This window comes from Tupaia chinensis, unplaced genomic scaffold (genome assembly GCF_000334495.1).
Source record: "Tupaia chinensis unplaced genomic scaffold, TupChi_1.0 Scaffold000468_1, whole genome shotgun sequence".
Lineage (NCBI taxonomy): Eukaryota > Metazoa > Chordata > Mammalia > Scandentia > Tupaiidae > Tupaia > Tupaia belangeri.
In genome coordinates, this window is record NW_006159977.1 from 810782 (window position 1) to 827022 (window position 16241).

General features: G+C 42.3%; 1 protein-coding gene across 1 annotated transcript; it reads right to left on the minus strand.

Moving 5' to 3' along the window:
• Positions 1-2852: 2852 nt before the first annotated feature.
• Positions 2853-16233, minus strand: GTF2H5 (general transcription factor IIH subunit 5). The gene is made up of 3 exons (XM_006155788.3): positions 15996-16233; positions 14928-14998; positions 2853-3245 (listed from the first exon to the last, which is right to left on the minus strand). Exons 2-3 carry the CDS (start codon positions 14960-14962, stop codon positions 3065-3067), a joined length of 216 nt encoding a protein of 71 aa, XP_006155850.1. The 5' UTR covers positions 14963-14998; positions 15996-16233; the 3' UTR covers positions 2853-3064.
• Between the last annotated feature and the right edge of the window lie 8 nt (positions 16234-16241).

Here is a 16241-nt window from a genome sequence, read left to right on the forward strand (position 1 = left end):
AAAAAAAAGAGAGAAGAGGATAGAGAAAGATAGCAAGTGAACAATAGAGAGGATGTTAGTGAGAAACAGATATGGTTTATTATCTGTTCATGATGACGTGTATAGTATTCTCAACTGGACTGGTCTGGGAAGTATTTCATGATGGGTGAAGTCTTTTAACAAGCAAAATGAGAAATAGTGATTGACTGTTTTAAAAAATTATAATAATAATAATAATTATTGGGAAATGCATGGAAAAGACATTGAATGATAAAGCGGGGAGATTGATGTCTCTGTATTGACTGACATGCATGGCATTCCCTTTTGAAAAAGCAATGAAAGTCAATGTAAAGTTATATGTAATCCAATGTAATATAAAGAAGATTATGATGATAATAAAAAAATAAATTAAAAAAAGTGTAACTCTAAAGATCACAATTTTAGTGCATAAATACCTGTGGTTGATCAGTTTCCTTCCATAAATTAAAACAATTATCTTATGTAGTTAAGAAAACTTAAGCAATGGTATTAATGGTTATATCACTGGACTCCCATGTAATCAACCACAATTCGAGTACTGGACCTGGTGAGTTAAAACTCATGTTGGGTGCCACGTGTGTGCGTGCCTGTAGTCCTGAAAGGAGAACAGGGGAAAAGGATGGCGTGGCCATCCTCCCTGGGGGGTGATTTCTTGCTGTCTGTCTCTCTCTGTTTGTCTAGTGAACATGTGTGCCCTATAGCAAAAATCTCTCTAAAAAGAAAAAAGGAACGAAAACTTAAAGTTTTGTTAAAAACAAAAACGACAATAGTCACTTTTCCTGGAGCTGAGCAGATAGCATCTGTTGCCCTAGATACATTCAGTGTGCCAAATCAAACACTGCCATCCAGATTCTAAGAGCGGAGCCTAGACACCGTGTCACTTGAGCATTTCCTATTTCCTCCCAGCTGGACAAATCAACGGCTTCCTGCCAGCACACTGTCCCATCTTAATGCAGTGTCCAGATACAGTTAAATTTGCCCCAACACAACTTTATAAAAATTAGAGTTAATGAAATAAAGTTTTCCTTTACTCAACACACTTTGCAATCACTGTTCAATATAGTTTTCTCCTTATCTTTTAAACTCTGAGAGTCTATAAAAAGTGTTCTTAAGTTTCATGTTAATGTAAAAGCTATTTGGTGACAAATGCCCAAGGCCTGTGAAAAACTGGGTTAGATAAAGGCCAGCTCCGTGGCTTGGTAGACAAGGCCCCCGTCAGGGCTGCTGTATCCCTCCAGTAAGCGATAGCACTATGTGCAATGCATTTTAACCTAATATATTGCTTCTTGGAAGGCTGACTTTGCTTCTGTGTGTTCCTACCTTTCTTAAAAAAAATTGTTTTATTGTCAGAGGGCACATGTGCTCACCGGAAAGAAAGCACACAATGGGGCATGGTTATATCATAATCCCTTTCCCTCCATTTCGGCTTCCTATTAGAACTTTAGGCATGTATACACATGTATTCAAGGTATTTTTCAAGCCAGGACCAGGATTCAAACTGAGGTCAGCCATGTGGTATCTGGCTCCCAATGTACAGTGCTTAACAACTGCAGAGGGGGGCTGGCCATATCTTTCTTATAAGTTTAATAGAAATTTCCATAAGGAATGAGGTACAAGTGAAATTGATGTATTAAAAAAGATTGTCCTGATAGAAAAATATGACAAAAGACCAGCATAATGGCTATGTCACTGAACTCCCATGTAGTCGACCGCGGTTTGAGTCCTAGACCTGGCGGCTTAAACTCATGCTGGGTGCGTGTGCGTGCGTGCCCAAGATCCCAAGAGGAGAATGGAGGAGACGGGATTACGGCATGGCCATCCCCCCTGGAGGGTGATTTCTTGCTTTCTATCTCACTGTCTCTCTCTTTCTGGCGAGTGCACGCACCCTTTAGCAAAAACCTCTCAAAAAAAAAAAAAAGAAAAATATGACCACAAAGTTTGAATAAGGAAAAACTAAAGATGCAGAGCAGCATGTACCCTTCCCACTTGACTGACAGCAAAAATAATTTTGCACTTAGAAAACAATTCCATTAGGGCCGGTGGATGGGCTGCTGGACACATGGCTGACCATGGTTTGAGTCCTAGACCTGGTGGCTTGAAAATCATACTAGGGTCTGTGTGTATGTGTGACCAAAATCCCAGGAGAAGAATGGAGAAGGGACTGCGGTGTGGCTATCCCCCCAGGGGATTATTTCTCACTTGCCCTCTCACTGTCTCTGTCTAACTCTGGAGAGCGCACATGTACTATGGCAAAAACCTAAAGGAAAACAAAACCAAAACCAAACCAATTCTGTTTTCGGAGAACAGGAAACTGTGGTTTACATTAATGTCAACATCTTCATTAATAGAGCTGGCTGGTATGCAGATATTATTTGAAAGACAAATATTACCAAACTGTCCACCCTGGCATAATCATCTAAACAGTAAACTTGTAAAGTTTATTTTTTTAAAGAATCTTTTTATTTAACTTTTATTTATTTTAATTTGACCAGAGAGGAACAGTGTGAGAGAGAGGGAAAGTGAGATAGCAAGCCGCCAGGTCCAGGACTTGGAACTGCGGTTGGCCATCTGGGAGTCCAGAGCCCTCAACCACCATGCCACCTGCTGGCCCCAAACTTGTCAAGTTCTGAATGAAACAAAGCAAAGTAAAACAAAACGACCATATCCACACTACAAAAACTCAGAATCCTTAACAGGAACAAGCAAGAAAAACACCTAGATTACACTTATAACTTAGAAGATAAACTCAGTTATATTCCCGATGTATAAAGTTGACGATATAAGGTTGGAAAAACATTTCATTTATATTTAAATAAAGGATAACAAAAGCCAAATTACAGCCAACTGTTAAAGCTTTTTTTTTTTTTTTTTTAAATTCTGGGGTACAAAACAATCAGCTCAGGGGCTTTTTTCTGAACAAGCTGATATGCAATTTTTCCCTGTAGTTTGCTCCCAGGCAATGCTGAGTCACGTCAGTCAACAGACGTTGTTGACAGTCTTTCACATTTGTTTGTTATAATTCCCAGGCAGTCAATATCTAGCATCCTCACTTCTGGGTAAGAGGAAAAGCATTTTGGTCCATTAATTCACCTACTCGCTCTTGGAGGACATTGACCAACTCTGCTATTACAAAGATGTGGGTGTCATCAATGTCTTGAATGATGAACTTCTTCCCTAAGGCATTGGATTCGTCCAAGTACAACAGGAACTGCTTCATGGCAGGATCGCTGTTAGGGATGAATACATGGTTACAAGACACTTCATTGTCCTATCACACCACAGAGACTTGAGCAATTAAATTTGAGCACACAGCATTTTTGTTTTTGAGAGAGATTTTTGCTATAAGGGCACATGTGCTCACTAGAGAGACAGAGAGAGATAGAGACAGAAAGTGAGAAATCACCTCCTTGGGGGGCTGGTCACATCACCTTCATTCTCCTCCATTCTCCTGTCAGGATCTTGGGCACACATGCACATCACACCTGCCCGGTGTGAGTTTTAAGTTGCCTGGTTTGGGACTTGAGCCGAGGTTGACTATGTGGGAGTCCAGCGATGTAACCATTACACATTATACATTTTTACTTATTTATTTATTTTTTTTGAGCACATCGAGTTTCTAGGATGACTTTCAAAATTCTGAATTTTGGGGCTGGCAGGTGGTGTGGTTTGGGGCACTGAACTCCCATACGACCTACTATGGTTTGAGTCCCGGACCTGGCAGCTTGCTTTCTCGCTTTCCCTTTTTCTCTCTGTCTTGCTCTAGTCAAAATAAAAAATAAAATAATAATAAAAAATAAATCTTAAAAAATGATTTTTTAGGAGATTTTTGCGACAAGGCGTGTGTGTTTGCTGGAGAGACAGAGATACAGAAAGTGAGAAATCACAACACCCCCCTGCCAAGGGGGGCATGGCCACACTGAAATCCCTTCTCCTCCCAGGATCTTGGACATACATGCACACGCACCTGGCATGAGTTTTAAGCCACCGGGCCCCAGACTCGAACTGTGGTCAACTATGTGGAAGTCCAGCGATGTAACCATTATGCCATCTGCTGGTCCCCCCACAAAAGATGTTTCAATTGAGATTTTTGGTATAGAGTATGTGCACTCACTAGAGACAGAAAGACTGAAATCACTCCCAGGGGTGATGGCCATGCCACAATCCCCTCTCCTCCATTCTCCTCTCAGGATCTTGGGCACACACGCACACGCGCCCAGCATGAGTTTTAAGCCACCGGGTCCGGGACTCGGATGGCGGTTGACTATGTGAGAGTCCAGTGACATAACGTAACCATTACGCCATCTGCTGTTTCCCTTAATTTTTTTTTAAATAAATCAAATTCTGAATTTTACTCAATCCTTCATTTCTTCTCTGCCTCAAATGTTAATGATTTATAGACATGGTTTCATTTAAAAAATTAGGGCAAAAAAAGGCCAATGTTAAGATTTTTTTAAGAATAATTTGTCATTACAAGTGAAAAAAATAAAAGAACGGTCAGAACTTTGTAGTTTATAGGGCAGAGAATCATAGCTTCCGTAACTGATTTATAACATTAACTTCCTTAGCATAGGTGACTACATTTAAGAAACCAATAGCTGTACAGTATCTTGCTAGTGACAAACTGACCTACAAAACCAGCTGTCACTTGGATAAGGCAGGGTGTATAATGAGGGTCAGACCTGGATCCAACCCCAGCCTCCAAACTTAACAGGGCCACCTTAAACTTGTCCTTCCTTTTCCAAACCTCTTACAAGTTACAAAACTGAGCTTACATAGCAGAACTGTTTCGGAGACTTAAGGAGGTAAATGCCAAGGACTGAGTTTAGCTTTCAGTAGGTTCTCAAATTTTTCCCTCAAATTCCGAACCCCATTAACCTGAACTATCATTCAGAATCTTTAGAGGAAATCCTAACAAAACTGGTTTGAGAACACTGAGGTCAAAGACAAGATACCAATTCAATTCCATTTACTTGTTGGCTTTAACCTGGAATAAACTGACTACTCAAGGGAGAGGGATACAATTTCTTGGTAGTCAATACAAATTTATAGCAGTTGTCGCATAAAAATCCTAATTTATGATGGACACTCTCTAGACTTAATATACAATAATGTGTTAAGTAAGAAGTGAATATAATATCAAGTTGCATTTTTGTAATTCTTTTTTTTTTCTTTTTTTTGGAGAGGTTTTTGCTATAGGGCATGTGCGTTCGCCAGAGAGAGAGAGACAGAAAGCGAGAAATCACTCCCCAGTGGGGATGGTCATGCTGCAATCCCTTCTCCTCCATTCTCCTCTTAGGATCTTGGGCACGCATGCACATGCGCCCGGCATGAGTTTAAGCCACTGGGTCCAGGACTTGAACTGCGGTCGACTACATGGGTGTCTAGTGACGTAGCCATTACACTAACGGCTGGTCCCCATTTTTGTAATTCTTAGAGAAAATGTCATTGTACACAACTTTTGGTGTCTAGAGGAATGCCAACACCAATTACAAAGGTAATTTAATCTCGAAGAGGTCAGTGTTTATTGAAAGTAGTAAGTTCGGCTTCTATGTGAGGCTAACAAAGCATTTCAATCAGTAGACAAGTATGGGCTCTGAAGGTGATCTGGGGATCTCCTGATCTTTATTGAGGGACATGATTTAACTTACAAATGGCTTAAATTTTAAATACAAGGATCATATTAGCTGTGGGGTTAAGAAAAGACAGAGTGGCAAGGCAAGAGTGGAAACAGGAAGACTAATCGGGAGATGGTAGCACTCCAGACAAGAGCCGAGGATGACCTGGACCAGGTGGCAACAGTGGAGATGATGTGAAGTGGCTGAATTCTAGATATATGTTGACATGAAGCGACCATGAGCTTTGAAATGAGGACCCAAGGAAACTCCAAGAGATTTGATCTGAGCACATGGAAGGATGAAGCTGTCTTTAACTGAGATGAGGAATGTGGGAGGAGCAGACTGTAGATAAGACCGAGAGTTTGATCTCAGGCATGTTATATTCAAGATGCCTACTGATACTCAAGCGAGGAAGCTCAGTAAAAACTTAGGTATACAATTCTGGAATTCAGCAGTGAAGAGCAAAATTCAGTCAACATATACAGGTGGTATTTAAAGCCATGATAGGGAATGAGGGCATGAGATCCATTATGTTAAATGTTGATGACAGGTACGGTAAAGGTAAGGACCGAGAATTGATCACTGGATTCAGAACGTTACTGGACCCTGGCAAGTTTGGGTAGTCACAGGGGAATAAGCCTGACTGGAGTGGGTTTCAGAACAGCAGGAGAAAACTTAAAAGAAACAGAAGAGAAACAAAGTCTTCTGAGAAATTTTGCTACAACACACAGAAGATTAGAGTGGGAATTGGAAAGAGATGTGGAATCTCAAAAGGTTGGAGGACCAACAGGTTGTAGGTCTGGTGGAGCTGAAGAAATCAGCATGGGGACACTAGAGGGAGCAGACTGCAAGAGGAGCTGGGGTTCAGTTAGATGCCGAGAAGGTAACTCTGAAGAAACGGCAGTGTTGGCAAGGAGGCCTAGCTGTGATGTGTGATGGTGTGGGCGAGTGGCTGTGGCCTGGTAGAGGGCAAGCTCATCACAGGAGAAGCCAGGGAACCGGGAGGACAGCATATCAGATCTACATGGACAATGTAATCTCTGATTTCAGTAGCAGGAGAGCTACTTGAGTAATGGCATCTTCAAGGAAAAACCTACAAGAAAAACTTGGCTGGCTGAAGACAAATGATGACCAAGACAGGGGTTACGAGCAGTCTAGTCTGATGATCTGAGATCCATACGGAGGGGTTTCTATGGAACAGAGTGAGAATTTCTGGAGGTGGCTATGAAGAGCAAGGTAGTACTAATCCCACTTCCTGGCCCAATGGCATAAGAGGTAGTAGGGCAAAAATGTTGGCACTTGATAAGGTTGTGGGAAGGTCAGGAGAAAGTCAGGTTTTGTTCTAGCAAAAAGGGAAAGGTGGGTGGGGTGATCTTGATATGCACTTCATCCTCCAGGTCCTTCCTGTCTTTGACTGTCTCAGGCACTACGACAAACTAAACAATAATAAAAATCACATACTCACGATGTTCCTTAAGGTATATTTTACACAATGGGATAATTCTTTTTTCTTATTTCTTTAAAATAAATGTCAGTTCTAGAGACAAGCAGTTAGCTATGTTGTTGGACTCCCATGTAGTCATCCGTGGTTCGAGTCCCGGACTCAGTGGCTTAAAACTCACGCTGGGTGCGTGTGCGTGCGTGCCCAAGATCCTGAGAGAAGAATGGAGGAGAAGGGATTGCGGCGTGGTCATTCCCCCTGGGGGGTGATTTCTAGCTTTCTGTCTCTCTGTCTCTGTCTCTGTCTGCCTGGCGAGTGCACGTACCCTATAGCAAAAAACTCTCAAAAAAAAAAAAAAAAGTCAGTTCTAAATGTAACATAAAAATACTTAAGACAGAGCCAGCTAGTGGAATGGTAATTAAGGCGGCTGGATCTCAAATGGCCGACTACACAGTTTGAGTCTCAGATCCGGCAGCTTGAAAAGCATAAAGGGTGCCTGTATGTATGTGCCCAAAATCTCAAGAGGAGAATGAAAAAGAAGAGACAGTGATGTGGCCATCCCCCTGGGGGGTGACTTCTCTTTCTTTCTGGTGAGTGCATACGTCCTACGGCAAAACTAAAAAAGTAAAATAAAAAAATAAGTAAATGTATCATCTTGTTACTATGCGAGTTAGGTGCATTCACAGACGACATCAATTTATTCTCAGTAACTGGCAGTTACTAAGGGATATTAAAGGTATCAAAGGTTTGGGACCAGCAGATGGCGTAATGGCTACATTGTTGGACTCCCATGTAGTAGACCTTGGTTCAAGTCCCAGACCTGGGGGCTTAAACTCACACCGGACGCATGCACATGCATGCCCAAGATCTCAAGAGAATGGAGGAGAAGGGATTGCAGAGCGGCCATTCCCCCTAGGGGGTGATTTCTGTCTTTCTGGCAAGCGCATGCACCCTTATACCAAAAAACCTCTCCAAAAAAAAAAAAGGTACCAAAGGTTAAGTGATTATGAAGTCTAATATCTCCAGAAATGTCCTAAATGGAACAAATTTACATCATTCCAATGAAGTGAGAAACCAAGTACCACCATGGGGACTCACAACTTAGCTTAATCACCACACAAGTATGTTCACAATTTTTGCTATTTGCATGTTACCCTTGCTATTGAAGCAATCTCTAACACCTCCATTGCAAAGTGCTTCATTAGCCCTCACAATGTGTCTTCATCTTGAAGAATGAGATTCCCCATCCTTGGAGAAACACTGCTAATGACAAAGGAGAGAGCTTAGAAGAAAGACTGGGCTGTGAGGCCCTGAAATAACCCTGACTTCAGTTTAAACTTCTGTTTTCTTTTTTAGAGATGGGGTCTTGATAGGTTGCCCAGGCTAGCTGGAACTTATGACCCCCCTGCATCAGCCTCCTGAATAGTTGGGATTACAGGCGCAGACCACCACACCAAGATGCAATTAAATTTTAAAAGGTTAAAAAAAAAAAGTAAATTTGAGATTGAATTCTCAAAAATACATCTGAGATATGGATAATCTATGATTAAAAAAATTCTTTAAAAAAGAGAAACAAAGTTCGAAGGATATTTTGTTATAAAAAGTGAAAGAAAAGTGAAAGTCTGCAATATTCTTGTTTAAATACAGGAGTTTTCCACTCCTAAATGGTTTTTGGTAGCAAAATTAAAAAAAAAAAAGTATCTATATACATGCTTGATTGAACTCTTAGTGTGAGGGCTATTGAGCAGGAAATTATCTTTGTCCTGGAAATGGGAAGGGCAGACAGGGGTAATTAACCCCCTCTGAAGTGCCTAAAAAATACAATTTTGGAAAGTGTTACGCTGTGATGGGTCTACCAGGAAAAAGAGACCACAAAATCAAAGTTGTCAGCACTGTCCATCACAGAGGAATGATAATCTTGGCTTACTCAATGGTAAATATCCTTTCAGATAGTGAAAAGCCAACAGATACACTGAAAAATGTTAAGGTATTCCCCCATATATTTTAGATATAAGGGGACCAGCAGGTGGCGTAGTGGTTAAGGTGCTGGACACTCCCAGGTGGCTAACCATGGTTCCAGTCCTGGACCTGATGGCTTGCTTTCTCACTTTCTCTCTCTGGTCAAATTAAAATAAATGAATGGATAAAAAAATTAAATAATTCTTTAAAAAATTTTAGATATACAATATTTTAGAAAACTTGTTATTCAATGTTGTTTAGTTGACCTCTCTTAAAAGCACTTTTAAGTGTTCTGTGAATTTGGGTTTTGTCCAATCTGTGATAGAGGTATTTTAGACTGGGGCCAGTATATTATGGATGCTTAGTAAATACCTGTTACACAACTGAGGTCTTAGGAGAAAGAAAGAGGTACCACAGGGATATTAAGCTAACCAGAACTGTAGCTCTCTCCCAGTAGCACGCATGAAGAGACTTCAAAGACACAGGCTCAAGGAAGCCTAGCATGCCTGACTAAAATGCGAACTCAGACAAAACCATTTACCCTTTCCATTTCTCAGGCTCCTAACTATCAACAGTAATGGCAGCAGCACCTACTGGGGTGCAACGTTTTTGAATACAAGATTATTTTTAAAATGCCTTGCTCACTGTACGTACTCAAATGAGGAGAAATTAAAATGCCATGAGCATTTGAGTCTGTTGGAGGTATGGGCAGAGAGGTCCCAACCACAGTCATGTCTATCCTTATTAAATGATACACTATTTCTGCGGCAAAAAAACAAACGAACAAACAAACAAAAAACAAACCTGCAAGGGGACAGTGAGTGGCATGGTGGTTAAAGCGCTGGACTCCCACATGGCTGACCATAGTTTGAGTTGTGGACCCAGTGGCTTAAAAATCACACCAGGCTTGTGTACATACATGTCCACTGCTGATCCTGAAAGGAGAATGGAGAAGGAATTGTGGCGTGGCCATACCCCCTGGGGTGAGATTTCTCACTTTCTCTCTGTCTCTCTCCAGGAACACATGCTCCCCATGGCAAAAACAAAAACCAAAAAAACAAACAAATGAAAAGAAGCAAAGGCTTACATAAATTGAGAAATGGGAAAAACAGGGAACCAGCAGTTAGCGTAATGGCTATGTCGCTGGACTCCCACCTAGTCGACCACGGTTCACGTCCCGGACCCGGTGGCTTAAAACTCACGCTGGGCACGTGTGCATGCGTGCCCAAGATTCTGAGAGGAGAATGGAGAAGGGATTGCGGCGTGACCATTCCCCCTGGGGGGTGATTTCTAGCTTTCTGTCTATGTCCTTCTCTGTCTGTCTGGCGTGCACACATGCCGTATAGCGAAAATCTCTCTCAAAAAAAAAAAAAAGAAAAAAAGAAGAAATGGGAAGAACAGAACAATGATTAGACTGGCCTTGCATTTGCTTTTCTTACTTGCTTCTCAGAAAACACAGTTTAGAAGCCAAACCCATTAGGATAAGCAGGCCTAATAATGCATGAGAGGACTTCAAAAAGTTTGTGGAAAATGGAACAAAAAAATGAGTTTTAGTGTAAAATACAGAAACCCATGTATAATTTTTCTACAGTATGCATTTTCCATGAATTTTTTGAAGACTCCTTATATTAACAGTTCTCTAGATTCTTCACTACTGTGTTATAAACTGGCTGGAATTTGCACCTCTGCAACAAGCCAGCCTTCCAGAAGCATTTGCCAAACTAACTGTGCTGTCACACCACAGGTCTGCTCCAGCACCTGGAATCCCAAACAGACATATGCCGGGTATGTGCTGTTTGCCTAGGTAACTGCTGTGGCTGGCTAGATGCAGAGATGCTTGGTGTGAGCCTGGCAGCTGACAGTGTATTCCAGCAAAGAGGAAGTTGTCACCAACCTTGTTTTAACATGAAAATACAAATTCATAAGCATTTCTGACTTTGGTATTTGTTAAGTCTTGTGAGGAAAGAATCTTATCTTATTCTTGAAAAATTAAGAATCTTGATTTTCCAATTCACTGAAGCTGGGCCTAAATGGTCACTATAAAAATCTGGTTTACTTGCTTCTTTACTATTGACTCAAAAATCAGTTTAAAAGAATTGACAATAAATACGGCAGTAAACTAAGCCAGTCTAAGCCAGGTGTCACATTAGATGGCTTTCTTCAACTTCGCCACTCCAGACAGGAGGGTTTTTGCTGCAGCCTGGTCTGCACATGCACAACAGCACCATGTAGGTGCTGCACATTACCCCGTACTGGGAAGGGACCGGGATCTGGAGAATTACTGGGAAATGGAACCAATTCTGGAGATTGAGTGGTTTCCCTATAAGCCCCAGGGCTACCAAACTCTATATTCCACTGCACCTAAGTGCATTTTTATAATCTGTGGATTTTATGAGGCAATAAACAGACTTATGCTAATAATATATTAATAACAAACTCTTTGGCATTCAATAAAGACATGAGAGAAACGGTAACTTTGAGTTATCCTACCAACATCCACATCTGCACCTGACTGAAGGATCCTCCAATTCTGGCCTTTATGCTCTATTTTATTTCTTCTTTTTTTGGGGGTGGGGGGGAGGAAGAGTTTTTTTGCTATAGGGTGCATGTGCTCAACAGAGAGACAGAGACACAGAAAGTGAGAAATTATCCTCCAGGGGGGTTGGCCATGCTGCAATCCCTTCTCCATTGTCCTCTCGGGATCTTGGGCATGCACGCAAACACGCCTGGTGTGAGTTTAAGCCGCCGGGTCTAGGACTTGAACCGCAGTTGACCACATGGGAGTCCAATGACATAGCCATTACGCCAACTGCGGGTCCCAATCTATTTAATTTTTTAGGCTTGGAGTTATTTTGTAAGATTTGTATCTTTGGGAAGACAGTTACCCTTCTGAAAAATTGTGCAAGGCAACTCCTCAAAATTTGCCTTGAAGGGAAAAATTAAATTGTTTTGCAGGGCAGTACCCACCTGTAAGGAAAAATTTAACAGTATCGGTATGAAACAATTCTCCACAAGATAACTGGCTTTCAAACTGAAGTTGATTCATAGTGCTTCTCAAAATTTACATGCATCTTAACAAGATCCTTTGTATTCACAATTCTGATTTAGTAGATTTAGGTTGAGGTCTGAGATTTTGCCTGCCTGCTTTTTTTTTTGTTTTAGGTTCTTTTGCCACAGGGCACATATACTCCTCACAGAGAGGGAAAGTGAAAAATAACCCCCCAGGAATGATGGCAAAGCCACAGTTCCTTTTCCATTCTCCTCTTGGGATTCTAGGCATTCACGTGCATACTTAGTGAGGTTTTTACAGGCTGTCAGGTCCAAGACACAAACTGGGGTCAGCCATGTGGGAGTCCAACACCTAACCACCATGCCACCTGCTGACTCCACGATTTTGCATTTATTTTTAAAATTTAATTTATTTTTTAAGAGAGATATTTGCTATTGGGTGCGTGTACTTGCCACAGAGACAGAAAGCTAGAAATCACCACCCGCAGGGATGGCCACACTGCAATCTCTTCTCTACCATTCTCCTCTCAGGATCTTGTATGCACCAGGCATGAGTTTAAGCTGCAGGGTCCAAGACTCTAACTGTGACTGACTACATGGGAGTCCAGTGACGTAAACCTCTTTTTTTTTTAAAAAAAAAAGAGAGATTTTGCTATAGGGCATGTGTGCTTTCTGGATTCAGAAAAAGAGACAGAGAAAAAAAGTGAGAAATCACCACCTACCAATTTCTTCTCCTCCATTTTCCATTCAGGATTTTGGGCATGCACGCATGTGCCTGGTGTGAGTTTCAAGCCACCAGGTTTGAGACTCATATCTCAGTTGGCTCTGTGGGAGTCCAGCACCTTAACCACTATGCCACCTGCTGGCCCCAAATTTTGCATTAAAAATTTTTTTTTTAAGAATTATTTTTATTTAACTTTATTTTAATTTGATCAGAGAGGGAGGGAGGAAGAGGGAGAGACAAAGTGAGAAAGCAATCTATCAGGTCTGGGATGCAAACCGTGGTCAGCCATGTGGGAGTCCAGTGCTGCTAACCACACCAACTGCCAGTCCCATGATTTTGCATTTCTAACAAGCTCCAGATGATGCAGTTGCTGACTGGGCTTACACAGTTAGAACAAGATGACAACTAATGGAGCACTGACAGAATTCAGAGGCTGGATATAAGGAAAGTAAACACGGCAGAAAGACCACCCAAGGAAAGAAAACTTCCACCTTATTTTTTTTTTTTGGAGAGTTTTTTGCTATAGGGCACGTGTGCTCACCAGATAGACAGACAGAAAGCGAGAAATCATCCCCCAGGGAGGATGGCTACACCACAATCCCTTCTCCTCCATTCTCTTCTCAGGATCTTGGGCACGCACGCATGGCGTGAGTTTAAGCTGCCAGGTCTGGGACTTGAACCGCGGTCAACTACATGAGAGTCCAGCGACATAGCCATTATGCTAATTGCTGGTCCCAACACTTTCACTCTTTAACTTCTTTTAAAAATCTGTACTCTTGGGAACAGCAGATGGCGTAATGATTCCATTGCTGGACTCCCACATGATTGAGTATGGTCTGAATCCCGGACCCAGCAGCCTAAAGCTCACACCAGGTGCATGTGCGTGCATACCCAAAATCCTGAGAGGAGAATGGAGAAGGGATTGTGGTGTGGCCATCCCCTCTGGAGGGTGATTTCTAGCTGTCTGTTTCTTTAGCGAGCCCATATGCCCTTTAACAAAAATCTCCTTTAAAAAACAAAACACAAAAACTGTACTTTCTCCTTAGAGCTAACCCAAAAGCCTGTAAATGACTTTGTTTTAAAAGATTTTTGCTGCAGTGCAAGTGTGCTTACCAGAGAGAAAGTGAGAAATCACCCTCTGGGAGGGATGGCCTTGCTGTTCTCTCAAGATTTTGGACACATGTGCACGTTTTTTTTTTTTTTAAAAGAGGTTTCTGGCTTAGGGTATGTGTGCTCGCTGGAGAGACAGAAACAGTGAGAGGAAAGTGAGAAATCACCTCTTAGAAAGTAAGGCCAAACTGCAATCTCTTTTCCCCTCATTCTCCTCCCAGGATCTTGGGCACACGCACACTCATGTGCCTGGTGTGAATTTCAAGCCACCAGGTTCAGGACTTGAACCACGGTCAGACATATGGGACTCCACCAATGCAACCACTATGCTATCTGCTGGCCCATAATAGAGCTTTGTATGATAGATTGATTGGAGGAACTCAATCCTGCCCATTATGGTTTCTAGTTTCTCCTTTACAATGTGTGCAAAGCAGTTCAAGAAACTTCCACTGAATCTCTTGTTCTCCTTTCATTAATCTTGCAGACCACAGAGTCTGTAATGGTGAAGATGAGCAAGTTCCTGAATTCCTACAGGCTCTAAAATTCTCATCAACTCTTAATGGCTTGAGGAGAGTACAAGTACTATTTCTCTAAAGAGAAGGAATCTAACAAATATACTGCCTCTGATTTTAAAAAAAATTGTGGAAAATAGGGCTGTAGTCAGAACCTCCACTGGGTCAACCGGAAACATGCCTGGTGGGTGTGTGTGTGTCCAAGCTCCCACCAACTGGAGGAATGGGGGAAGAGGCAGCTGCATGACCAGACCCTGCAAAAGGTGCTTCTCTTGCATGCACATGCATTTGCTCTACTGCAAATAAAGAAGAGATGCTGTTGGAATAACAACGACATCAATTCAAGAGACATAGAAAACGGGCATAGGAAGGAACTTAGCCACAAAAATCTGTCCCGGTTGTCAAAAAGGAAAATTTAAGTTGAAAAGTTGAAAGATTTCACCCAGATCTTAAAATAAAACAAAAATGGAGAGGTTTTAGAAAAAGCATACATATAAATCAAGCAAATTTAAAGCTCACGAAGTATCAAAACTACTAACCATTCTATAAGCACTCCTTTCAAGACGTTGACCATCTTTCCCGTCAGAAGGTGCAGATAACCTCAAGAATGCTAATAAAAAAAGGATAAGGGGGACATAAAATTCAAAACCATTAACTCCAATATACTTTGGGGATTTACTTCTGAAATGAGGCAAAATATTAAATTTCCACATTAAACAATGAAATCTCTGAAAGACAAGAGCTAACATTAAGGAAACATGCATTCTTTCAACAAAACGGAAATGAGTCTACCTGGGATATTAATCATAAGTATACTTTATTTGCAAACAAATCCTACCCATGCACGATTAATTAATTCTAATGAAAGAGAGCGAACTAACTCCATACCACTGTGCCCAGCCCAGGTGTAAAACGTGGCCATCAAAGGATTTTATTTTCCCATCCAGGAAAATGATAAAAGATTTCGGAGGCAAGAATCAGTATGGTGTTCCTGAACGGGGCCTCAAAAATTACAGAGAACTCAACCGTCTCGTTTCACAGGTGGGGAGACCAAGCTAAGAAATTAAGCGCAGTTCTTGGCTCCCCCTCCCTCCAAAAAAGGTGCAAACAAGGTATCCGAATCTTGAGTTTTCTCAATACCTAAACCCTGTCCTCCAAGAAAATGCACTGATAAACAGTCAAGGGACCAGCAGGTGGTGTGGTGGTTAAGGTGTTGGAAACTCCCACAGGGCCGACTATGGTTCGAGTCCTGGACCTAGAGGCTGGCTTGCTTGCTTGCTCTCTCTCTCTCTCTCTCTCTTCTCTGGTCAAGTTAAAATAAATAAATGAATAAATAAAATAATTAATTAAAAAAATAAACAGTAAACTGAGGCCAAGAAACCCTAAACTCCTACACCTGGGCGCCGGACGAGCGGCTTCCACAAGAAACGCTCCATTACATTAGTGCGGAACAGTCCCCCGTCCCGGTCCGGAGAGGGCGCGGGACACCGCTCTGTACCCCAGAACCCGGAGGACAGGATTCCGGGTCTTCTCCCCTAACTTTTTCGTGTCCCCTCGGTCTTTAGCGTACCCCATTCACCACAGCGGCTCAGAAGCTCAATACTCACCTCCGCCCACAGACAAAGCAGCTCCTGGCGTCACGGACAGCTACGTATGCGCGTGCGCAGCTACGTCATCGCGCCGGGGACGCTCTTATGGGTGGGGCGCGTCGGCCGGAGGCGGGGCTGAGCGGAGGCGGGTCACGTGCCGCCCACGGCTGGGCGGAGAGCGCAGGCTGGGGACCGCGAGAGGGTGGGTTTCCCGGCCGCAGGGTCCCCAGTGAGCGGTTGGGGGCGGGGGGGGGCCCCCGGCGC